The following is a 24,648-nucleotide window of genomic DNA, read 5'->3' as shown; positions in this document are numbered from 1 at the left end:
GGTGGGATCCAGGGAGAGACTGGCTTTTTAGGAGAGAAGGGTACTTCCTTGTGTAATGGCAAGGAAGGGCCATGGCTTGTAGATTCTGGATTCTCATCTGATGGCTTCAGTTTTCTCAAAATGGAAAAGAAGGTCATCCTCTGAGAGTGAGAGGTGGATGTTGGGTTTGAGGAGAGGGAAGAAGAAATAACTTAGTTGCTGCAGGGAGTGGAGAGGGTCTGACTAAAGAAACATTGGGTTTGCTGGGAGTGGCGAATGCCATTTAAGGCCTTTCTTGTAGCATCTTTTCTCCCACACTCTTTTGGAGGGACTTTCTGCTTCATGCATGACCTGGGGGCAGGACCACCGACCCTACCCTGAGAGCCCAGTAGCATGCCTGGGAGTCAGTCCTTCAGGATGGGGCCCAGCCCGCTCAGCAGCCTCGTCTCAACGCTCTGACTTGACTTGCTTACTGTCCCTGAACCCTGCTTCCTTTTGCCTAGTAGACACTTCCCTTCTTCTCTCCTTGGACAACCAAGTTAAGCGTCTTGTGCTCTGAGCTGCTGCCCTGACCTCTCAGCCCTCTCAGCGCCCTGTGCAGATGTTAATTACACCTTTCCCCTGTCCTGACACCAAGCTGGTGGGCTGTGATCGTTTGGGCTCATTCAGCCTCACTGGGCTATGATCTCCTTGAGGGCAGGTGGATGAAGAGAGGCCCAGGTCCTGTGAGCTTCCTGTGTGAACTCTCACTCCCTGGAGGAGCCCGGACCCTCGGGGTAGTAGGAGTGGGGCGCTGGCTGCATGCAGGCTCTCAGGAGGGAGGCTTGGGGGAGCTTCACTGTGACTTCTTCCGCGTGGGGCAAGGGCAGGAGGGGCGCAGAGGCCTCTGGCGTGATTGTGGTAAGGGATCCCTTCAGCGCACATTCACTGAGCACTTTGGGTGTACCCCACATCCTGCCAGTCACTGGGCCTTCTGGGGCTTCACCTTCTGGTGGGAGAGACAGAGTGTAAACAGATCCCTATAAAAGAGACACATCCTTAGGGCAACTTGTGCCCTTTTTGCTGCTTCCCTTGGGCCCAGAGGGATGACTGCTGAGCTAGGAGGTAGAACTTCACTTGTTTAGACTCTGAGGAACAAATGAGATAAGGCAGGGTAAAGCCCCTTGAGGAGAGCTCTGATACCATAGGGCTAAAAGAGGGCGTTCATTTTCCCTCCTGGTTCTCAGGAGATCTACACATCTGTGCTGCCTACATATGCTGAGGAACCAAGGGGAAGACTAGGCAGGCCCTGGTGAGAGCTGCTTTGGCCTGGCCTGGGTCAGCAGTTCCTCCTGCTCTCATTGCTAGGGTCAGTTGCCACCCTCCACCCTCATGACTGCCCCCAGGGAAGTGGTCTCTGCGCCACAGCACCGACCTTAGGAGTGGCCTTGCAACCTCTCCGGAGGGAAGATTGCTAGGTCTGGCCCTGATAAAGAGAGGCCTGCTTCCTGGCAAGGTTGTGGAATAGCCAGCCGTTGCCCTGTGTTTCCCTTGTCCCTGGCACAGGGATTAGACAAGCCAGTAGAGATAGAGGCCAGGACAGAGCCTCTGGAAGGAAACTCTTCCTAGCAGGAAAGGGAGGGGGCATGGCAACAAGGACACTAGCACTGTCTGTCCAGAGGTGGGTGAGCAGAGCCGCGCGGAGGGGCAGCGATCAGCTGTGGGGCTGGGCAGCGCAGAGCCAAGGCCTTTCCTTGGGGAGACGGGCAGGAGGGCAGGGAGGGCAGTGCAGATGAAGTTGTGTGGCTCCCTCCCGCCCTCATCTGTAAGAGCAGTCAGCTCTCCTCCCCCCTTTGCTGAGAGCCTGGCATATGGCTCCCCAGCTCCTTCCTTCCGGAGCCTCCCCCATATTCAGTTAGCCCTGTTGCCCACAGGCTGGGCGTCTGAGTACTGTGGGAGCAGAGCTGTGGTCTGAGTGGAGGAGGAGACTGGGTCTTACTACACAGTGGGGTGGATTAGAGGCCTTGGGAAAGCAGGTGGGAAGGGGAGCCAGCTTCCGGTCGCTTTGTGTAGGACCCAGGAGTGGCACCCACCTGATCTGCCTTGACCCACTTGCCCCACTGCTCTCCTGCAGGTGTTAGAGCTGCGGCGGCCCATGGATTCCCGGCTGGAGCATGTGGACTTCGAGTGCCTTTTTACCTGCCTCAGTGTGCGCCAGCTTATCCGAATCTTCGCCTCACTGCTGCTGGAGCGCCGCGTCATTTTTGTAGCAGATAAGCTCAGGTAGGGCCCAGCAGGTGAGGTGAAGAAGGGGGGAAGGCACATCCACTATTGATCCAATGTGATTTACGAGCCCTAGTATATGCCAGCCACTGTCGTATTAGTGCATGGAGTGTGTGTGTATGTGTATGTGTGCGTCTGTGTGTGGTGAGAGAAAGATCAAATGCAGAGGAAAGGTTAGCAAACCTTGGCAGAGAGGATGACTGAGGGAGCAGGGCTTGCGAGCACACAAGATGGCAGGGTTGAGAACCCAATGGAGGACTTGGCTGGAGGGAAAAAGACAAACGCTGCTGCTTTTGCAACAGCCAAGATTGTAGAGGTACAAATCTATCTACATGGAGAAAGGTAAGAAAGTAAGATTTCTAGCTGAGGGCCACACTTCCTCTGGAGGCGGAGGCAAGGCCACCTCTGTGGGATGCTGAATTTTAAGAGAGCGATGAACTTTAGGAAGAGCCACAGTGAGGAAGGGGCAAGGGCACTGACTAGGGATAGTATGAGGAGTGCTGAGCCATCCAGTGAGGGGGCCAGTGAGGGTGTCACCTGGAGAAGGCAACTGAATGGAGTGACCCAGGGCCAGGCATGTGGGGATTTGCAGAGAAGGACCAGGTGAGGGTCTTGAGAGTGCTGGGGAGGAGAGTGGTTGTAGGAAGGTTGGCCAAACTAGGAAAGGGAGAAAGAAGCCCAGGGACTGGAGGTGTCATTGAGGCAGGGGAGCTGGATTAAGAAGAATAAGAAAAGAGCTGACTAGATCTCAAGTCTTAGTCTGAAATGTTGGCATTTATGATTTTAGAGGCAGAGGAGTTCCAGATGGTTGTGGCCATGGGAGGGGGCAGCAGAAATGTCACTGGACATGAGGTGTTCTGGAAGAGGCCGAGCTCTTCTAGGCAGCCAAGGGTTTTTTTCCTCTTTAAAAGAGCATCTTAGTCCATTCAGGCTGCTATAACAAAATACCACAGACTGGGTAGCTTATAAACAACAGAAATTTATCTCTCACAGTTCTGGAGGCTGGAAGTCCAAGATCAGGGTGTCAGCATGGTCACGTTCTGGTCAGGGCCCTCATCCTAGTTCATAGCTGTCGGCGTCTCACTGTGTCCTCACATGGTGGAAGGGGGGGTTCTTTTTTTATAAGAACACTGATCCCATTCATGAGGTCTGCACTCTCATGACCTAAGCACCTCCCAAAGACCCTATGTCCTAATATCATCATATTTGGGGGTTAGGATTTCAACAAAGAATTTGAGGGGACACAAACATTCAGACCATAGCAAAGGGTATATGTAGGGGATGGGACAGGCAGGGAGAGGATGAGATCTCGGCAACACATTGTATGATTTTTCGTCAAAGAACCCATCACGGGGGGCAGTAGTTTCTTTAGAGTGGTGGAATTAATTTAGTCATTTAGACGTTTATTAAGCTATCTGCTATGTGCCATAACATACGCTAGGCGCTGATATGAGAGGCAGAAAAGAAGAATCCTCTTCCTGGTTTGTCCCCCAATAAGCCCAGGATCCCGGGGGTCTTTCTTTTGTGTGCGTGAGAGGGTCATGAGGAAATGGACTCCCAAATGCCCTCATAGGGCATTGGCGCAGGAACTCAGGGCCACCCTCAGCCCAGGAGAAGTAAAGAGGAGGAAAACCCAGAGCTTCTGGCTTTTCCAGAGAGAGCCAGGTTTAGAAAAGAAGATTGTCTCCCACTTCCCGTCACAGCCTCAGTGCTTCTGTACACCACAGTTCTATGTACGTCATGGGCCCGTCAGGCCTTGTGAAGGGACCGAGCCGGCAACCGGAACTAGCCAGGTATGGCAGCCTCCTGGGGCCCCGTCTGTGCCTTTCTGCCATCCGTGTTCACTGTCTACCAGCAAAGCCCCCGCTACCCAGCTGTGAGGCTCTGGTCTGGTCAGACCTTGATGCCCCTAGCAGAGCCTGGACCCCGAGGTTTCTTTTCTTGAAGGTTCCACTCCCTTACCCAGGACAGAGCCTCCTCTTGGCCACCCCCATGGCCCTCAGCCTGGCTCCGACAGGGCTGTGAATACAGTGATTGTTTCCCGTGGCTTCAGCTGCCTCTGAACACACTCCTGGACCATTTGGGGAGGAAAATACCCCAGGGCCCTGATCTGGCCTGGCTCAGCATTCAAGTCCTGCCAATCTTGGGTCTTAGAAAAGATGTCTTCCCTGCTTGGGGTCTGCCTCTGACTGAAGAGGGGCAGAATAGGCAGCCCAGTGAGGGCACACAGGCCTGGACTGGGGTCAAGGCTCAGTAAGCCCAGCCACTTCTTTTTCCGTTGCTCACATTTTAGGTTTTCCACAAGTCCTTGGTCCCTCTGGCCTAGTTCTGATGTCTGTGTAAGTGGGAGGGTGTGTGTGTGTGTGTGTGTGTGGGTGCACGCGCGTCCACGCACGCATACACAGGCTCTGCAGTGATCAGCCCTAAGGGTTGTACAAGCCTTCTGCCTCCTGAGCCCCAGGCCCACTGGAAGGCATTGTGGAGCTGTGTTTCCTTTGACCCTGGACAGCCCCTTTCCAGATCTTTTTCAGATGGCTCTCCTTGGGGTATGGGGAGCTGCTGTCCCTAGGGGAAGGGCTCTCAGGGCCAGCATACCTGTGTCTCTGCCTCAAGGCCCAGCGGTATTTTAGTCATCCATGGGGTGGTAGGACAGCCAAGCAAGGCACTGGCTGCCAAAACGCTTGCGAATGTCCACCGAGGTCCTTCTGGAAAAGAGGGGTTGTTTCTGTCATGGGTTGGAACCATGTTCTCTGACTGGTGGGCATTAGTCATGAAAGGGTGAGAGTCCCTGCTGGAGCTGATCAAGTGGAGCCCAGGGCTTTCATAGCTAACACGTGAGACCAATAGATGCGGAGAGACAGGGTGGGAAAGGCAGGCTTGAGAATGAACTTGACTCTGGGCCTCTGTCTCCTCATGTGTAATGTGGCCCTTAGGGGAGTGCCTTTGACCCCTCTCCTGACGGATGGATGGTTAAAGCCAGGTGTGTCTCCTGTGTTGACCGGTGACCCACACTCTCCCTCAGCACTCACTTCTGTGCCTTCTGCTTAGCGTCGGGGAGATTCTCCTTCCAGTCTCCCGTTGGTCGTTCTGCTTGGCCAACCAGCCCTGTGGTGCTGGAGGCCTGGAGCCCCCCTCTAGGCCAAGAGAAGGGTGACCCCACTGAGACCTCTGGCTATTTTTTGGAGCATGAGAGGACAGATGGGAGTGGTTAAGAATGGTGCCAGCCTCACCTCAGTCAGTGGTCCTCAGTCAGACCGCTTTTTCCAATTAGGAGAGGGAGGAACAGATAGAGAGGAAGAATGGTAGAAGTAACACTGGGCTGGGAGACAGGAAAACTGGTTGTGTCCCAGGTGTGCCACTTATGACCAGACTGACCCTGGGTATCAATGGCCCCAGCTGTAACATGTGGACCTGATAAGATGACCTTCCAGCTCTTACTATGAATTTGTGATCAACCCTTGCTCAGGTTACCTTTGTACTCCCTGGCCTGAGCTGATACTCCCACACTAGGTCAGGCCCACCTGTGCATTTGGGTGGCTCTTGGGGGTGTGTATGTGTGTTCAAGTGTTGCTATGTACCTTTATGACTGTTCCTAGGTAGAGCCACCAAAGAGGGTAGCGCCATTGTCCCTGAGGTCCCGAGCAGTGGGAATGTGGGAACTTTACCAGTCTGCAAGGTCAGACCCAGGCCCAAGGGTCTCCTTAGCATTTTTGTGGCACTGGGAGTTTTAACATGAAAGGATGTCCTGAGCCTGGCCCAGCAGGCTGTAACGCCCCTTCCCTGAAGGTGCTGGGCCTGGGCTCAGTGCTTTGTCTGTCTGTCTGTCTGCCAGTACCCTATCCAGCTGCTCCCATGCGGTGGTGGCCTTGCTCTACCCCTTCTCCTGGCAGCACACCTTCATTCCTGTCCTCCCGGCCTCCATGATTGACATCGTCTGCTGTCCCACCCCCTTCCTGGTTGGTCTGCTCTCCAGCTCCCTCCCCAAACTGAAGGAGCTGCCTGTGGAGGAGGTGGGCCACCTGGGGAGCCAGCGGTGGGGAGGGGGGGGGTTGGTGTGGAGGAAGGAAGGGACAGAAGGAACAGAAACCCCCAGGAGGGATGGGGGTGGCGCGGAGGCTGCTGGGATCTTCTCCTTTGTGTACCCAGCTCTTATCCTTTCTCCTTGGGAGGTCTTTCCCTGGCTGGAGTTATTCCTGTTATCTGACCCTGGGAATCCAGGAGGGCTGGAGGCCTGGGAAGGGCACCGCAGGGATTCGTATCCTGAATCACTGTCCCTCGTGACTCTTTCTCAGGCACTGATGGTGAATCTGGGGTCTGACCGATTCATCCGACAGGTAAGAGTGGGACGCTGCAGAGCATGGCCTGACCCAGGGTGGGTGCTTGTTTGATGCAGAGCACCCAGCACTGTCACACACACGACTCCACCTTCACAGCCTGATTGTTGAGCCCTCTGGGTTCCACATTCACAGGACAGACAAGGGTAGAAAGAAGCTGGTCTGAGAAGTCTTGACCTCAGCAGGATCTGCTGTTCTGGTCGGCATCATCAGCTTCTGGAAGGCAGTGTGGGTGTGTGAAGAACATGGCCTGGATCCAAAGGCTTGACCTCTGCCCTCTGCCCCCTTTGAGACACATGATCTTGAACAGGCCTCTGAACTTCTCTGAACCAGAATTCTCATCTCTAAAACACGCATGGTGATAACACCTGCCTTGAAATGTTGCTGGAGGATTATACATGACACACAGAATGCGGCGGAATGTAAAGGTTTGCAATCATTGTCAACTTCAAAAAGCCTCTGTTAGTGGTGGAAATCCTCCTGGCTCTCTATAAAGGAACACAACCCAATGCCGTAGCCTTTGGGAATGTAGTCTCTTACACACCACTGACAGAGCTACGACTCCTGGGTACGAAGCGTCACGATGCAGACACTGAACCAGAATACAGAGACAGGCACAACAGCCTCGCCTCACGCCTGAGACACAGGCTGGGCCACAGTCTCCCCTCCCCCAGCCAACCATGCTTCCCCCCCTGGAGCCGAAGATGGAGGAACTGGGGAGACTTCATCGTGGTGCTGGGGTAGGAGCCCCTGTTGGTCCTGGGCAGTGAATGCCACCCGCTCCACCGCTTTTTATCTTTGTGACCTTGGACAAGTTTCTTAACCTCTCTCTGAGCCTCAGCTTCTCATCTTAAAATGAGGTTGATAATAGTATCAGGGTTCTTGGGAGAATGAAATGAGATGATATATTCAAGCTCTTCAAACAGGGCTGGCACAAAGTTAAGTGCTCAGTCAGTGTCACTGTGCGGTTTCCTTCTCCTGCAGATGGATGACGAGGACACGTTGTTACCTAGGAAGTTGCAGGCGGCTCTGGAGCAGGCTCTAGAGAGGAAGAATGAACTGATCTCCCAGGACTCTGACAGCGACTCCGATGATGGTGAGTGAGGCTTGCCCCAGGCAGAATCAGTTCTGGTCCCAGACTCCCTCTGCTCTGGGCCTGGGCCTCATGGGGCTTGGACCCTGATTCTATGCACCAGACCCTTCTGGCTAGTGAAGCTCAGGTATAGGACCTTGGTCTCACTTTAGCCTAGAATTCTCTAGCCCCACTAGTGTGGTTCTAGGAGTTGTGGCTTGACTGGGTCTGAGGGGAGAGAAGTAGTGTAGTATTTTATCAGAGGGGGTTCAGAAACTTAGACAACATCGGGGCTGCTTCTAGGGTGGCCCAGGCTACAGAGCTACCTCTTGCCTCTAATTCTCTACCTCAGGAAGTTTGGGGAGAAAAACCCTAAAGACAGTTGGCAACCGCAAAGACTCTTCTCGCTGACAGGACACTAGTTATTCCTCCCTCTCAGGACCTGCCTTGAGCCGCTGCAGGAGATGGAGGGAACTTCCTCTTCCTGTGAAGCCAGGGAAACCACCGAGCGTGAGGGTGTGTGGGGAGTGGCGCTCTGGTCTCTAATCTCCATTCTCATTCATCCAGCAAGTATTCCCCAGCTTCCGTGTTCAGAGCACAGTTTCCGACCTCCTGGCTCAGGAGCTAGTTACAAGCCTGGGAGCACAAGAGCTAAGGTTTCAAGAACAGAGAAGTGGTTCTGGCTGGAGTTCCGTCGAGGAGAGGGAGACACCACCAGCTGGAGGCTGGGGATGCAGGCTCTTGACCTGAACCTCAAAGATTTTCTCTTCTCTTCCAGAATGTAATACCCTCAATGGGCTGGTGTCAGAGGTGTTTATCCGGTTCTTTGTGGAGACTGTTGGGCACTACTCCCTCTTCCTGACCCAGAGTGAGAAGGGGGAGAGGGCCTTTCAGCGAGAGGCCTTCCGCAAGTCTGTGGCCTCCAAAAGCATCCGCCGTTTTCTTGAAGTTTTTATGGAGTCTCAGATGTTTGCTGGCTTCATCCAAGACAGGGAGCTAAGAAAGTGTCGGGCAAAGGGTAAGGCCAGAAGAGCCTGGGGTGGGGGGTTCTGGGGGGATGTCAGGCGTCCTCCAACGTTTCTGCTACCCGCAGGGCTGAGTAGCCAGGCACTGGTGAGCTCCCATCAGGAAGCTCTTGAGTTATTAGCCAGGGCAGGCCTCCTAACATCCCTTTTCTTCTGAGAGAGACTGCCAAGGGCACTTTCTCCTCCTGCCCCAGTACGTGCATTCACAAGGCTGGGCACAGGCTGGAGCCACGTGGCAAGAGTGGGGCTTATCCCCACCTATCCCCGCATTCACAGGTCCTTCCTTACTCAGAGAAAAAGACCAGACTGTGCAGTTTAGGGAGTCCTGAGAATCCAGGGTTGAGAAAGCCCTTGAAGAGAACTGAGCTAGCTCTCTGTCTTAGGTTGGTGACAGTCTGCCCTCAGAGCACAAAGGTTATCTTATCTCTGTTATTTCATCAGCTCTGCTCACTCTAGGGCTTTTTCATCTCATCAAGACCTTTCTAACCTCAGGGTTATTATTTCTTCTGCCCACTGATACTGTCCATTTAGTGTAACAGACCTTTTGAAACAACATGGTAGAGTGGTCTAAAAGGAGCTGGAGAAGGTGTCCACTTGGGGGCAGCTCTGATACGAGGAGTGGCATCCTCGCCATAATGCGGCTCAGGAACGTGCACTGGGAGGCAAGGGGCTCTTGCCATCAGCAGTGAACACAGTGAGATGTCATTAATAATAGTTTTGATGAGCCAGTCTGAATTCTGGTAGGATGCTCTTATAAGTTATAATTGCAGATCTTTGGTTTCCCCCTTTTTGGGATCTGTGCCCTTTGGTCCCCCTCCAGGAGGCCTCCCCTTCCCTCCCTCCTATGACTGTTCTCTTCCCTGTTCCCGTTTCTTCTCTTCCCCAGGCCTCTTTGAGCAGCGAGTGGAGCAGTATTTAGAGGAACTGCCAGACACTGAGCAGAGTGGAATGAACAAGTTTCTCCGCGGTTTGGGTAAGTAGCTTTGTCACTAATGAGACATATTCAGCAAGAAGGGAGGGACTGGGGGAATCTGTACCCCAAACTACTCTAAACCAATGCCAGTGGGTATTTATATCGGGGCTGTAGACAGAACAGGAAGAGATCTCATAAAGCCTCACCTAGGTCAGGTCTTTCTGGGTGCATTTCTTCCTGAGTGAGCACAAGGGCCATTAGGACCAGTGAGCTCTCCTCGAGGCTATAAGGGGTCTACTACAAAAGTGGCAGCACCAGAGTGCCCTTCGAAGAGCTCAGCCAACTAAATCACAGAATCATAGCATGTCTCACTTTAAAAGGAAAATTGAGACTGAAGAAGTTAAATGGCTTGCCCAAAGCCATACATGATTAATACCAGTGCTCTAATTAGAGCTCTAGAGTGTTTTCACCATCCTGGATCATATCTAGCTGTAATCCAGTCTTTCTAATCCTTCTCTCCCACTGAGAGGGTCAGGGCTGTTGGAAGAGATGATACTGAAATGTTCTCACTCTTGCCCTCCTCTGGCCCACAGGCAACAAAATGAAGTTCCTCCACAAGAAGAATTAAGCCCCTTTCCCAGTAACAGAGTCCAGTGCCTTGCAGAGCCTGGAGCCTGGGGAGGGGCCCAGCCTTGGACCCTCTGGGCTGCTATGGCTGCTCTGCCCCCACAGACCCCACCCTCCAAGCCAGCCCACCTCTGCCTTCACAATATCCCAGGATACTGTTTGTAAATAATCTGCTGTAAGCTTTCTTATCTGTTTTTGTAACAAGCAAAGAGAATCCGGTAAATATTTGTATATTCCCAAGAGGCCGGGTGCTTTCCTGCCCTGCCCGAGCATGGATGAAGTTTTGCTGGGTGCTGGTGACTGGCCAATTATGTGCAGCTGACTGTCTCAGCCGAACCACTGATCTTCCCCTGGAGGCTCCTGGCCTGCCTGCCTAAGGCCCCTGCTGCCAGTCTCGGGCCCTGGAGAGCAGATGCTGTCTTGTTATGTACAGGACTATTTTTTTTAAATCTTAGAGTTTCTATTTTTTTCTAGTAGTCCCCCTCCCCTAATCCTCTGTTTTTGAAAGGCAAAGGCCAATCAACCCCCATTTGCAGCATGGTACCAGGCTCTTGGGCCTGGCCTTCTCCTATTCCTCCCACCTTTGTGATGGTCAGTGAGTCATGGGAAGCCCACCCCCCAGCTCTGCTAGTGTTCTCTGGGCCCGGCTCCCACTCAGTGGTGGCCATGATGCGGTACAGGGCATCCCTCCTTCCCATCATCTACGGGTGTTCTCAATAAACAGTGTATAGTTGTTTGGGCCCAGAGCCCCATGTGTTTCTTGGCTTTATTATCTAGAGTTCTCTCTCCAGGGGGATGGGCTGAGGCAGGCCAATCAGGGATGAAACACCTTCATGCAGGGAACTGAGTACTTGATTTAATTAAGAGTTTAGCTTTAGTGTGGGTCACTGACCTCCCCTGAAATTGAGTTCTCTGGCCTGAGCTGTATGACTGCTCTTAGAAGATACCTAATCATTGCTCTAGCTCAGCTTCCCTCTCCAACAGCTAACTGTTCAGATTCTATGTGTTTCCAGTGATGGAGAGAATGTTCATTGCCCCTTGGCTCCACTATTAGGTGAATCTTGACATTCTCCTATTCAGTATGAAGCCCTTAAGACATCATTGGGTATCCTAACACTGGTGGAGTCAAGCCCAGCTAAAGCCAATCCAGGGCTTGCTTATAGCCCTGGCCCATTGTCTGTGGCTCTTCCATGTCACTCTGTGAAGTTTTTTTACCATTGGAAGTGTAGGTGTGCATATAGAAAATTCTGCTATATTCCTTGGAAAAGCAAGGAGAGAAGCAAGGTGGGGAATATGGGTGGCTTAGGGTTTCCACTCTCCCAAGGCCTTCACAGAGCTGAGACCTTGAAAATTCCCAGGATGAGGCATTAAGCTGGAAGTCTCTTCATTGGTATTGGCTTTGAGTTTGGTGGATTTGAATCATAGAGTGAAGTTTTCCTGTCCTTCTACCCTAGCCTGCTTGTTAAACAGGAGATGATCCCTTCCTGAATCCCCTTTCCTTCTTTTCCCCATCTCCACTGAGCCCTGCACAGGTCCCAACCTGTCCGTGGTTTGGGGTTGCTGTCTGTCTCATAAAGCAAAGTAGAGGGTTTGTCTTCTGGGAAGACAAATTCGTCTTCTTCTCTGAGAAAGCCTCTTACATAGTTGGGTTTGGCATCTTCCAGGAATAGGAGGGCAGGGATTGAGGCCTCATGAGTCTGGGTTTTCAGCTGAGGTAGAGAGAGAAGACAGTGGTTATAACTGGAAAGTCCAGAGTAGGGTATCGTTACCTCCAGAACTTGTCACTGTTAACTCAGCCTGGGCTTCATGAGTCATAGAAGTGGATTCCTTAATAAAATAATAGTTTACAAAAGGTGCTATTTCTTTCTCCTTTCCTCTCCCTCTCTTTTTTTTTTTTTTAATTAATTAATTAATTTATTTATTTTTGGCTGTGTTGGGTCTTCGTTTCTGTGCGAGGGCTTTCTCTAGTTGCGGCGAGCGGGGGCCACTCTTCATCGCGGTGTGCGGGCCTCTCAGTGTCGCGGCCTCTCTTGTTGCGGAGCACAGGCTCCAGACGCGCAGGCTCAGTAGTTGTGGCTCACGGGCCCAGTTGCTCCGCGGCATGTGGGATCCTCCCAGAACAGGGCTCGAACCCGTGTCCCCTGCATTGGCAGGCAGATTCTCAACCACTGCGCCACCAGGGAAGCCCTCCCTCTCTTTTTTAATGTGGCTCCACAGAATCCTCAGACATGTGATCAGATCACAAGATATATAGGTGTAAATTATTACTTTTAAAAATCTGTAACTTTTATGTAGCTTTAAAATACACTGCATTTTAACCCTAGGGGTTCCCACCTCCTCCCATGGCCACAGCTCTCATCCCAATCTAGAAAACTGATACTGGCACACAATGGCTTGGAATGGGCTGCAAGGGCCCATACAGTGACTGCTGTGGGCGAGGCACAGAAGTCTCATCTGGAAGGTAGAGGAGGGTGTGTCCAGGGGGCCTGGTTTGGGGTTGACAAAAAGTATTTAGGGCTTCTTTCCAAGTTCTGCTTTCACGTGATCTCTGGACACCTAAACTGATGGTTCTCAATCCTAGCAGATGCAACACTCTTCCTCTATAGCAAATACTGTTAACTCCCCCTTTTACTATCCTGAAATGAAATTCATAGATAATGTAACGTACCTAAACACATCTTAACTGTAATATAGTCTTAACCATAATATAAAAGGGGAGAAATAAAAGGAAAAGTATTTTGTCATAAAATAACATGTACTTAAATATGTGAATGCTTGGGCACAACTGTATTAGAAGATATAATTAAGTCAGATGCTTACACCTGTACACAATTACTGTGAATGCAACAGCTACACATGCAGAAAAGGTGTGTTGAATTAGCAACTCAGATTCTACTAAGTGGGTGTTAACCACTTGGTAAGAGAGTTTTCTGAAATGAACAATTTTGGGCAATATTCTAAACAAAACACATTTTGAGCTTCCCCTGATTTAAACAATAGTTGGAATCCTGGAAAACTGAGAAGTATTATGAAAACTACAAAAAAAACAAAAACAAACACAAAAAACCAATAACACATCTTTTTGATTTTGATTGTGTGTAAAATGAAGGTAGGTTGTAAGCTAGGTTTTCCTTTGCTGTTTAGAGCAGTGGTCGCCAGCCTTTTTGGCACCAGGGACCGATGTCACGGAAGACAGTTTTTCCAGGCAAGGGGTGGGGCTGGGGGGTTGTCCGGGCAGTAACGTGAGTGATGGGGAGCAGCAGAGGCAGCTTCACTCACTAGCCCACTGCTCCCCTCCTGCTGTACGGCCCAGTTCCTAACAGACCGCGGACCCCTGGTTTAGAATCAACCCATACATTGCAGGACATCAAGCATATCTGGTTGCTTCCCTTCCATAATTGTGACCAAAAATGCTCCCGTACCTTTACAAAATGCGCCCCAGCCCCCCGAGGATGGTGTCGCCACTACCGAAAATAACGGTGCTTAGACAGTGCCTTTCTGGGAAATTGCTCAGGGGCAGCGCAATGCTGTCTCCTCTACCAGAAGTCCCAGTGCCTATGAACTGTCAGCCCTCCTCCATTTTGGGGTTAAGAAAGGCCCTGGGGTTTTCTCCAGTAATCAGTCTGGTAACTTTTAGAGCAGGGCAGATTGCGCCATTACATCTTTCTAAATGCTCTTTTCAGTAAATTACCATGCTCTGGTAAACACAATGTTGAAATGAGAAGTATGGGCTTTTTAAAGGCAATATTTTGGAATGCTCTTGGAAAGCAACTGTGGTTCACATTGGATGGTATGTGGAATTAGGACCCCAAGAAAATTATTCTAATTATATCACAGATCAGTTTAAATTTTGTTAAAAATAATACCCTTCATTTTGCAAATAGACTTATAACTCACCTTGTACCCCAAAGGTCTGATTTATAAGGATACATAAGTAGGGTATTTTTCTTTTTAAACCAACTTTAAGTGGAAATGAAAGTAACACAAAAACTGGACTGCAAAACAGAGCCAGAAATGAAACATACATTTAACCTATATTCTTCCTAGGGGCGACACACAAAATTAGTTTCTAGAGCCACACAATGTGGCATTCCAAAACATCTTGAATTTACTTGCCTATGGGGGTGGGTGTAATTTTAAAAGGTCATGAAGTTCTAGAATAAGAGAAAATATTACTTTGCAGCACTGACAAGCCACCATAACTATTTTTTTAAAATTTATTTTATTTATTTTTGGCTGTGTTGGGTCTTCGTTTCTGTGCGAGGGTCTTCTCTAGTTGTGGCGAGCGGGGGCCACCCTTCATCGCAGTGCGCGGGCCTCTCACTGTCGCGGCGCACAGGCTCCAGACGCGCAGGCTCAGTAGTTGTGGCTCACGGGCCTAGTTGCTCCGCGGCATGTGGGATCTTCCCAGACCAGGGCTCGAACCCGTGTGCCCTGCATTGGCAGGCAGACTCTCAACCACTGCGCCACCAGGGAATCCCCCACCATAACTATTAAAGTTGTCTATTTAGATTGCTTTTTAACGTGAAAGTAATATGCATTTGGTTAAGGAAGAAACTCAAACTGTACCAAAGCATACATCATCTTCCTCACCTCCCAAAACTCATGAGGAAATCCCTTCTGCGTTGTTCTTCCAGAACCTTCCCATGCACGTACAAGCTTTTCTTTTTTTTTTTTTAATTCCAAAGTACCTCAAACACTCATTATCTTTTAACGGCAACGTAATCTGATATGGAAATTCCCATCTTGAAAGTGCATCGAAAGGCCACATCTCTTCTTCCGCGCGGCCAAGGCGGAAATTAAGTGCGGCGAGGCTGGCGACCTGGGCTTTCCGCCCACCACGCCGCACTTGGACCCTGGCCGGGTTAAACCTCCCGCCTCGTCCGCGTGCCACGGGCCCGGCCCCGCCCATACCGGAAATGGTGGACCGGCGCCGATCATGCTTCCGGCCGTCGGGTGGGACAGAGATCAAAGTGACGCCGGAACCAGAACCTCACACCCTCCGGAAGTGGCTCAGGGGCGGGGAAGAGGAGAGCGGCTGTGCGGTGCGGACGGTTTGAGGGCGCCAAGGACGTCAGGCGGCAGGGACCAACGAGAGCGGCCGCTGGGGCGCCAGCCTCCGCAGGGCTCCAGCCGCCGGTATCCCGGTAACCTCCCGCCCCGCAGCGCAGGTAGGCGAGTGCTGCCTGCCTCCCGCCGGTGGCGCACGCCTTTGGCTGCTTTTCATCCCGGGCTGGCTGCTACTGGGCTAGTTAGCCATCGAATAGTAATGTTCATTTGAATTGAAAAGTTAAAATCCTATTTAGCTGGTTTTGACAATGAGGGCTTTTGCAAATTAATTATGTGGCGGACATTTCCCATAAATTGGAAGTTACAGCGGCAGCTCCGAGGTTTGAGTAACAATGTATTTAAAGCACATACATTATTAGGCTATATTATTAGGCTAGAAATATCCTTAGCAACTCAAGCTTATAGAAAATTTAGCCGTTAACCTGAGTTAGGGGGCACCTGCTCCCCCTACATGGGAGAATCTCATCAACACCGTGCACTTATCAGAGGCAGTGGCAGTATGGGTCTGTGCCTACCGGACAAGCTAATCAAAGCTTGACAGTCTCATGCATGAGCTTTTCCTATGCATCGGCTATATTTTGTATTTCAGCATTGGCACGTTTCACTCTCAGATGATAGATATAAAATCAAAGCGTAAGGTTTGCCTTAGGTCCTATGAAAGATAAGCGCTTGCTCTAGGTCCGTGTCCTCCATTATCTTGGAACATGTTTGGCTTTTCACCAGTAACCCAGCTTCCTTTGGCAACAGTATTACCTGGGAGTAATCAGAGCATCTGCCCAGTTATTACCTGTAGATAATGGTGAGTGAGCAAGCTGGAACATGGCAGCTCACACAGATCAGTAGCTATACTCTCCAGGCTTGGAGATGGTATTTGAGGTATCCTCCCTATTCAGAATGGCTGTACTAGTGACTTTCATATTTAGCATGCATGTCCAACAGCAGCACCTCCATATAGGATTGGGATGAGCATTATCCCATCCAGTTTCAGGATAGTTTACCTGTTCGCTCCAGGCTCATCTCCCATAAAACACCTCCCAACTTGCCTAACCTTTCCAAACTGGGTTTCCTAAATGCATGTTTGCTCTTTCCTGTGTTTAAGACCACTTTCCCATTGACTGAATCACACCAAGGTTAACTGACTTGTCTGCTCGGGTAATAATGGTTCACTTACATGCTAGTTACTAAGAGCTAAACACAAAAATTTAGTAAATGCTTTCCATTTCACTTAATCCACACAATCCTCAAGTAGGTACGTTTACCTAAATTTAAAGATGAGAAAACTGGACTAAGCCTAAGTCACACAGCTATTAGGTTTAGATATAAATTTCAAATCCGGCCTGAATCTTAAGACACTGTATTTACATATTTCTGTATCTTCAGTGTCTAGAAGGCATCAAAGCTTCCCTATTATAAGTCCTTCAAAAGACATTAAGGAAAAACCGATTTTTACCTTTCTTCACCAGTATCAACAGAAGATGTAAATGATCCAGTTATTCGCTTATCCAACTGAGTGCCTTCCTGACATCTTTAACTCTCCATTATACAAATCAATTACATTTCCTCCCCTGTGCTTCCTTACATTTGACCATCCCCAGTATCTTCTGAAGGCTGTCATGACAAATTAGTCTCACAGAAAGTCATAGTTCCCAGTCCATTTATGATCCCACAAAGCAATACAGAAACCACCCTCTACCAAACTAAACACGTAAGTAGAGTTTCAGTAGGCTTAAGTAAGTGCCATCTTAACTATTCTTTGGTCAGGGTTCTAGCCTGCAAGTTCTATTATGGGTCAAAAAACTTTCAAAAGCTTGGAAAACTATAGCAAATTACAATTTACCAAGACCTAAGAGAGTCCTATCTGCACACAAGCATTGCTCATCTTGGTTTTGCAGGAGGTAACAAATCCTAGAAAACCTGATTCTGGTTTCTGGCCTTTAGCATTCCCCAAATTTCTCTATTAGATACATTTCACACTGGAAGGAAAATCATTAGCATTTCATGACGTTATTTCTTTGAACATTAAGACTCCTATGCACAGGGACACATAAATCCTGACAACTGCTTTCTAGAATCCAAACCACTCTGATGTATAAAAGCCCTGGTGTGTTTAAAATTCAGCCTGTTGGGCCCCATTCCAACATTTTGATTATGACCAGAATGGTTTGGTCTGAGATGAGGAAGCCAGGTGGAAGAACCTTAGACTGAGGAAGTAAGTTCCAAAGAACCACTTCTATCCTACCACTGACTCATCTTGCCAATACGACTCATCAAAATCTTGTAAAGATCATGAGTTTCCCCCCCTTGAGCCCCATGGAACAATTAAGGGCACATTCTCCCACTCCTTCATAAATTCAGAGCATACAATGCCAATAGGCCTTTCAATGATACGATATATACATTATCAACAGGTATCATTCTCACTTTGTGAGTGAGAAGCCTCAAATTAGGTAACCAGCCAAGGCCTTATTCTAAGTGTTGGTGCCATTTCTTCCATACTTTGAGGGGAGTTGGTAGCAGAGCCCAGGTCCTCACACCCTTACTCCTAGAACCTGTTAGGTGGGTTTCTGTACAGGTAGGGAGGTAGAAGTGCCAAAGAACCCTCACTCAGACCAGAAGAGAAAAGCGCTTATCATTTAATGAATCCCACCATGTGGCTTCAAGCTACCAGGACACAAGCCCCACCGACACCCTTAATCTTCTCCTCAGCTCTTCTGCTGAAGAATTTGGCCTTCACGATGACAGGCTGCTTTGGGAGCTTTCCCTTCCCCAGAACTTTGTAGTAACCCTAGAAGAACAGAGAAAAGGGTTTATAATGCACCGTGGCAGTCACCAACTCCGTGATGGGTAGGAAGAAAGATGCCTACCAAGCCACTCCATCTAGGAGCCAGGGAGGGCATGTTTCTGATCTGGGCACTCCCGGGGGCACTGACTGCCCTCGCCAGTGAATCAAGACCAGCAGATTCTCTCCGAGGACTCTAGCACACCAGGACAAGAGCTGTCAGGATGTGACTCTAGTCTCGGGCAGAGCTCAAATCCCTTTCTCCTATTCAGTTACGACTTGATAAGCAAAAAAGGAAAATCACATTTCCAGCAATGCTCCAAGAAGTCATGGTCATCAGAAATGCTCAAAGAAGAGGCTGAGAAAGGGAATTTTAAAACTTTACTGAAAGCCCCCTCAGGATTCCCACCACCTCCATACCCACAGGGGGTAAGGCTGACACAAGGACCAGAACTCCTAATGATAAACAAAATGCCTTTTTTGGGGGGGGGGGTTCTCTTCAGATAATGTCAGGCCTTAAATAACAACTGAACATATTAAGATTTTATTCTGTAAGAAACATAAAGGGTCAAGGGCTGTGCCTCATGCAGTCTTGTGTAAAACAGACCAGAGCTAGCTGACCTAAATTACTACCAATAGTTCAGGTGAGAAACCCATACAAATCAGGGCACTAACACTAGGAATAAGATAACTGATTGGAAAATGTTCAAGTGAAAAACGAAGTAAATGAACGAGGGAGTGGAAGAATTACTCTTCAAATGTTTTGCATGAATCACAATTGAACAAGAGTTCAATTTTGGTCAGTAAGTACCCGTGGAAATGCTACGGAAAGTGGAATTGTCTAGTAGGCAGCTGGGTACAGACTTCAGGTGCAAGTATATTATCCAGAATTTTGAGAGGCAAGGGTCCACATAAAGGCAAAAAATATTCAATTCACTCACCGATCGCACCACATCAATGATAGGAGCAGCTCCAGTCTTGTTCTTGGCAGCATTTACCCGTGTCTGCTCACTGACCAAGGTCCACAATTTATCAAGGTTGACAGTTGGGCAGAAGCTCTGGTTCCTCTTTAAGTGGTAATGCCTCATACCAACTTTCCCAAAGTATCCTGGGTGACTGGGAAAAGAAGGCAACCATTTCCATTAACTCACTCCAACTAAGAAGCTATGTTTACCATCTCCCCCCATTACAGTGTACGTTGTTCACTCATGCAGAAGAGTGACACAGCAGGTACTCCACTTCTCGAATAAAACAAATCTTTAAAAAGCCACCAAAGACTATCAGGTGGAAAAGACTAGCCTTATTCCATGAAACCAGAGTAAGTCACTGAGAAGGTCAGAGGCAGTGCCAAGACTAGGATTCAGGTCACTTGACAGCTTCTCCACACTCCTATAACACAGGTCTCCTAAACAAATAGTTAAAATACAACCCCCCCTAATTTGTGGGCGTTAAATGGATCTAACAGTTGTGTAAGTCAATATGATGCATGTCACTAACCCGGTGACTGACTATGCCATGAGGGCCACAGCCAGTGAATAAGGTCAGCAGTTTCTCTTCGAGGACTCTAGCACACTAAGGCAATAGCCGATACCCAAGCGTGACTCTAGCCTCGGTGACAAGTTCTCAGTTCACATCAAATATTAACTTGACAAAACCCAGCCACAGGCAAGGTTTCTGAGTGGTAAGAGGCTTGCTTCCCGTTGAAGATGTTAACTACCCTCTACCCCTAAATCCAAAGCTGTCAGTGTTAGTAAAGGCAGAGTCCAAAAAACACTCACTATTTGTCGAAGTTGATCCTGTGGTGATGCATGCCACCAGCATTACCGCGGCCTCCCGGGTGCTTCCGGTGTTTGCCTGCAGGAACACAAAGCTACACGTCTAAAACAGCCTTCTCCAACCCCTCGATGTTACTTCTCGCAAAAGCATTTCCCCATACTTCTGTGCCTTTGCTTCATACCTCTTCCAGCAATGCTGTTCCTTCAAGACTCTGGGATAATCATCACTTTACAGTGTTCCACATCACAACACTAACACAGTACTCCATGCCTTCAACCAATTCAATACTGGACCCCGCTCAATTTCCAAACCCCCAACTGATGTGAAATTCTCTAAAACTGGAACACTAGAGAATTCTCAAAGAAAAAGCCAACAGCTAATGATCAAATTCAATCCAACTCGACTGCACAGAGCTCTGACTAACCCACTTCTCTAAGCTACCTACTTCCTGACAAGCTAGCGCCGTGCAGATAGCCCAAGGCCGACCAGGATGGGGAGACAGCACTTACCGATGCGGCCGTGGCCGTGGCTCACGTGGCCCCTAAGTTTCCGGGTCTTCCTTAGTCTGGATGGCTGTGTGGGAAAAGATGCTTGGTGATAAGGCCTAAGGGAAGAAGGGCAGGGGGCGAAGCGTGCCAGTCTGTGAGTGGCCTGTAGGCCTAGGGGTCAAGGATGTGCTTTGTTGCGCCTTCAGCAAAGTCGAGGTTACGGCTTGTACCGGGGCCGTGCGGCCTCATCAGGGAGGCGCCCGGACACCCCGGACCGCGTGTCTCGAGAAACCGAACCCCAGGATGAACACGCGGCCCCAGGCTCCTCGCCCCGCCCCGGACCCACGCCGGCTACCCCGCCCTGCGGCTGGCCATGCGCGGCCTGGAGAACCGGGCCAAGCTCGGGAGTAGGTGGCTGGGGTGCAAGGTGAGTAAAGCTCGCGGCCTAGGCCAGCAACTATGCGGACGCATTAGAAAAATCACCTACCATGTCAGCGACCGATACGAAAAAGGAACGTCTCTGCAAAGTCTCGCGAGCTATCGAGCTCGGGGGCGGAGCCAATCGCCTCACTTCCGGTCCGGAGGCCGGGCCGCGGGCGGAGCTTTTTTGGCGTCGCGGGTCTTGAGCGGCTGCAGAATTTGCTGTTTCCTCTTCCTGTGGGGTGAACTCTCCGTCATAGCGTTGTTCCGGAGGCTGCGGGGGCCGAGAGCCTTCTCCGTGCTGTCCAGCGTGCGCTCGGGCTCGGAGGCGGAGCGCTGGCGCGGAAGGCGGGGCTTGGGACGCTGTAGTGCAGGCAGCTGCGGTCCAGGTGGGCCGGGCGGTTTTCCAGGGGCCACGGCCCAGGAGTTTGCCGGGGACGCTGTATTCCTCTGCTGCTCACCAACTGCCGCATGCTGAGCAGCCCCATGCGTCTCCCTGTTTTTGGTGGTCGGCTCGGCCCGGGCGGTAGCGGTTGCTTGCTTGTCCCCTGGCCGCAGTGAGAAACCGCAAGGCCCTATTTGACCCTGTGTGCCCACCCGATGTCTCTTCCTGCTCCCTTTAAAGTCTTTCTAGATGTCTCTACCACCTTCTGGGACCTGCTCACCCACACTACTGAGTGGGCTCAATGTCTTCCTTTCTCCTTTGCCCTTGTGCCATCGTCCCGGGCGTCCTCAGTTTGAACAATCTCAGTTCAGGGACCTCTACGCCTGGTCGCTTTAGGATTCTTTATTCTCCAGACCCTGTAAATCTTCTACCCGCCACGTTTTAATTTTCACTGCAACCTACTTGGCATGCCCGTGACCCCCTCCTCTCCTGGACCAGAGAACCCCCGCTCATTCTGGACCCTATGCAAGGGTCTCCTCTTGTAATACTTCTCTGACCCATTCAGCCATAGTTGCTCACCTTCCCCCACTGTCCCACCTCAAAATCTAGTACAGAGCTCTTATGTAATTGTTGATCCACATTTGTCTTTCCTACTAGACCAAATTTCTTAAAGGCTGGAGGATTACTTTCTTTTATCCATGGACTCCTAGCTCCTGGCATGTAGTACATGTTCAACAGTTGATCGTTAAGTGAATGAATGCACCTACCCTCACCTCCCTTTCTAAACTAAAGTGCAAGAGACATCCTTTCCGTCTTAAGTCTCAACCAGTGTTCAAGATCACATTCCCTCAGTTACTCAGTGTGTGTTTGGGTGTATTTTCTGTGCCTTGTTCCCTTCAGCTAAAATACATTTTAGCTAAAATATCCTAAATTCTCCCTGTTTCTATTTATTACCCTTGCTCTTTCCTTTTCAGCCAAGCTCCCCAAAAGAATAGTCAACAAATCCTGTCCATTTGCTAGCTTCCCATTCATTGTTTAATGCACTGCAGTCTAGCTCTCAGCCTCGTTATTTCAATGAAATTGCTCTTACCGAGGTCATCAATTAACTAAACACCGAATTGAATGTACTCTTCATACCACTTATCCTCTGTTGTACTTTACCCATTTGACTTCTTTTTCTAGCTAATCTCTTGCCTTCCTGCTGTCTTTCTGGCTACTTCTCTGTCTTCCTTTCAGGTTCTTCTAAATTTGTCCACCATTTAAGTGTTGGTGTTCTTCAACCTTCTGTCCTTGCCTCTCTTAACTTTTCCTAGTACGCAGTGTTCTTGGGTGAACTCATCTTGGGTGACTTCAATTCACATCTCTGTTGCTGAGCTCCAGACTCGTATATTCACCTAATTTCTGGTTAGTATTCCTTGGACATTCTAAGACATCCTAGATAGACATATCCAAAGACTTTGATCTTCCCAGTTCTCTGGTGCCTTCTTTTTTATTTATTTATTTATTTATTTATTTATTTTTTTAAATTAATTTATTTATGGCTGTGTTGGGTCTTCGTTTCTGTGCGAGGGCTTTCTCCAGTTGTGGTAAGCGGGGGCCACTCTTCATCGCGGTGCGCGGGCCTCTCACTATCACGGCCTCTCTTGTTGCGGAGCACAGGCTCCAGACGCGCAGGCTCAGTAGTTGTGGCTCACGGGCCCAGTTGCTCCGCGGCATGTGGGATCCTCCCAGAACAGGGCTCGAACCCGTGTCCCCTGCATTGGCAGGCGGATTCTCAACCACTGCGCCACCAGGGAAGCCCTCTGGTGCCTTCTTTATTCTGTAGCTTGGTGAGCAGCCTTGTCCACCCAGATAGTGATGTCAGGGAGACTTGAAAATTGTCCCCAAGCATTCTTTTCCTCTAATACGCTGTCACCGTGTTTTTCTATACCTATCTCTCAAATCTGCTTTCTCCTTTTTAGCCCTCATGCCATAGCCTTTATTAAAGCCCTCATCTTATCTCTTATCTGGAGTTCAACACCCTCCTGTGATCAACCTGCCTGTATTCTAACCCTCCTCCCATCCCTCTGTCCTTCACACCTCTGTCAGGTTGATCTTCCTAAAACATGACTCTCATCCTTTCACTTACTTGATCAAAAAGTCTGATAGCTCCCTATTACCAACAGAATACAGCCCACTTGCCTTTCCAAACTAACCTCGGCTTCTTCCCTACACAAGCTTTCTACTGCAGCCAAACTTGGTACATACCTTCTACCTTTTTTCCTGTGCTAGTGCCATTTCTCATGCCTGGAGTACTCATCTTCTTTCTGACCAGATGTCCCGAAGCTTCCTCAACCTTTAAGCCCTACCTTATATTCTTCTTCTTCTGGAGTGTTCCCAGAACACTCCAGCCCACAGTGAGAATAACCAAATACACCTTGCAGTTTACAAAATGTGTCTGCCTGAGAGGTCAACTCTACTAGCCCCATTTTATGGATGAGAGAGTTGAGGCACAGAAGGTTGACTGACTTGCCAGAGGCTATAGAGCTGCTAAGATATAGAGCCTGGGCCTAGCCTTTAGTCTTTTTTCTCCGGATCTCCTGCTTTTACCTTAGCGACTCCTCCCCCTCTGACCTCACAGCATTATGGGCTTCATCACTCCTTCAGTCCTTAATCACATATTGTCTGTTACCAGCAGAAAGAGAGGCCTTGAGAGTTGGGGGCAAGGCCTAGGAAGAGATCGTCCTCTATTTGACATCAAAACTGGCCAGTAAGTGCACAAGTGATGAACTGAGCTACCTAGAAACTACCCTTGGGAAGATGGTCTGTGAATGGAGGTAAGCTGGGCAGAGTTTTGGGAATGAAAGGTTACCTTCAGGTGTCTAGTAAATAGGGACTGAAGTAAGGACCAAGACTGCCCAGGGCATGGAGGTAGAGCCTGGTTGATGGGACACTGCTTCTGGATAGTTTTGTCAGGTTCCTTGGTTACAGAGGGGCTACATCCTATCCTTCAGGCCATCCTTCTGAATGGAAGGCCTCCCTGAGCGGACTAGCACTCTGTGTTGGGTTCTGTGCTCACCGAACATTCTCCTCATTGGTGGTTTGATCTCCAGGGTAGGGGGAGTGCCCTGGACAGTTGTCTGGTTTTGGTTTTCTAGCCAGCTCCCTCTTCTTCCCGAGGAAATCATGTAGCTTTAACGTAAGGCTCCTGTGGGGTTTGTCACTGTGGGTCAGCCAGCTAGCTCTGAGAGAGCAAACAAAGCTGAATTCTGTATATACAAAGTTAAGTAGCAGCCAGACATGAGGCACTAGGTGATCTGTCCCTCCTCGCCAGGCACACGGGACGTGATGGTGGACATGACCCGTAAGAGGCCTCTTTCTCTGTGGCATCTCTTCTAAAGTAAAGCATGGCCTTGTGAAATCTCAGACATCTGGGCTCCCCCAGAGGGTCAGGGCCTCAGAAAAATGCCTGTGAAATGAGCAGAAGGGAGAGGATGCCAGGCAGCAGCCTGGTGAGGCAGGTATATGCAGTGCTGACC

At 49.7% G+C, this 24,648-nt stretch overlaps 3 protein-coding genes and 1 long non-coding RNA gene across 18 annotated transcripts in view; 2 read left to right on the top strand and 2 right to left on the bottom strand.

Moving 5' to 3' along the window:
• DENND2B (DENN domain containing 2B) overlaps positions 1-10,958 on the top strand; it is a 151,340-nt gene extending 140,382 nt beyond the window's left edge. For 4 of the 7 annotated variants that reach the window (XM_082478067.1, XM_082478066.1, XM_082478068.1 and 1 more), the window contains 5 exons: positions 2,093-2,241; positions 6,074-6,251; positions 6,534-6,575; positions 7,560-7,671; positions 8,426-9,550. In XM_082478067.1, coding sequence (XP_082334193.1) covers positions 2,093-2,241; positions 6,074-6,251; positions 6,534-6,575; positions 7,560-7,671; positions 8,426-8,829 — 885 coding nt within the window. In that variant the 3' untranslated portion in view covers positions 8,830-9,550. The other 3 variants (XM_082478069.1, XM_082478070.1, XM_082478071.1) reach the window with 2 other exon arrangements.
• LOC309668375 overlaps positions 1-14,869 on the bottom strand; it is a 485,025-nt gene extending 470,156 nt beyond the window's left edge. The window contains exon 1 of the long non-coding RNA XR_014268201.1: positions 14,806-14,869. This is a non-coding gene — a long non-coding RNA (uncharacterized lncRNA). The remainder of the gene's footprint in view (positions 1-14,805) is intronic.
• TRIM66 (tripartite motif containing 66) overlaps positions 14,641-24,648 on the top strand; it is a 101,801-nt gene continuing 91,793 nt past the window's right edge. For 3 of the 9 annotated variants that reach the window (XR_014268198.1, XM_082478058.1, XM_082478064.1), the window contains exons 1-2: positions 20,819-21,134; positions 23,808-23,946. The gene's annotated coding sequence lies outside the window, so the exon portion shown is untranslated. The other 6 variants (XM_082478063.1, XM_082478061.1, XM_082478059.1 and 3 more) reach the window with 5 other exon arrangements.
• Positions 17,900-21,233, bottom strand: RPL27A (ribosomal protein L27a; the record flags this gene model as incomplete). Its single annotated transcript, XM_082476787.1, has 6 exons — positions 17,900-18,067; positions 19,003-19,177; positions 19,840-19,915; positions 20,347-20,441; positions 20,897-21,123; positions 21,207-21,233. The coding sequence occupies 6 exons, from the start codon at positions 21,231-21,233 to the stop codon at positions 17,939-17,941; spliced, it is 729 nt and encodes a 242-aa protein (XP_082332913.1). The 3' UTR covers positions 17,900-17,938.

This window comes from Balaenoptera physalus (assembly GCF_965194825.1).
Source record: "Balaenoptera physalus genome assembly, chromosome: 10".
Taxonomy (NCBI): domain Eukaryota; kingdom Metazoa; phylum Chordata; class Mammalia; order Artiodactyla; family Balaenopteridae; genus Balaenoptera; species Balaenoptera physalus.
This window is presented reverse-complemented; position numbering and strand designations above follow the sequence as displayed.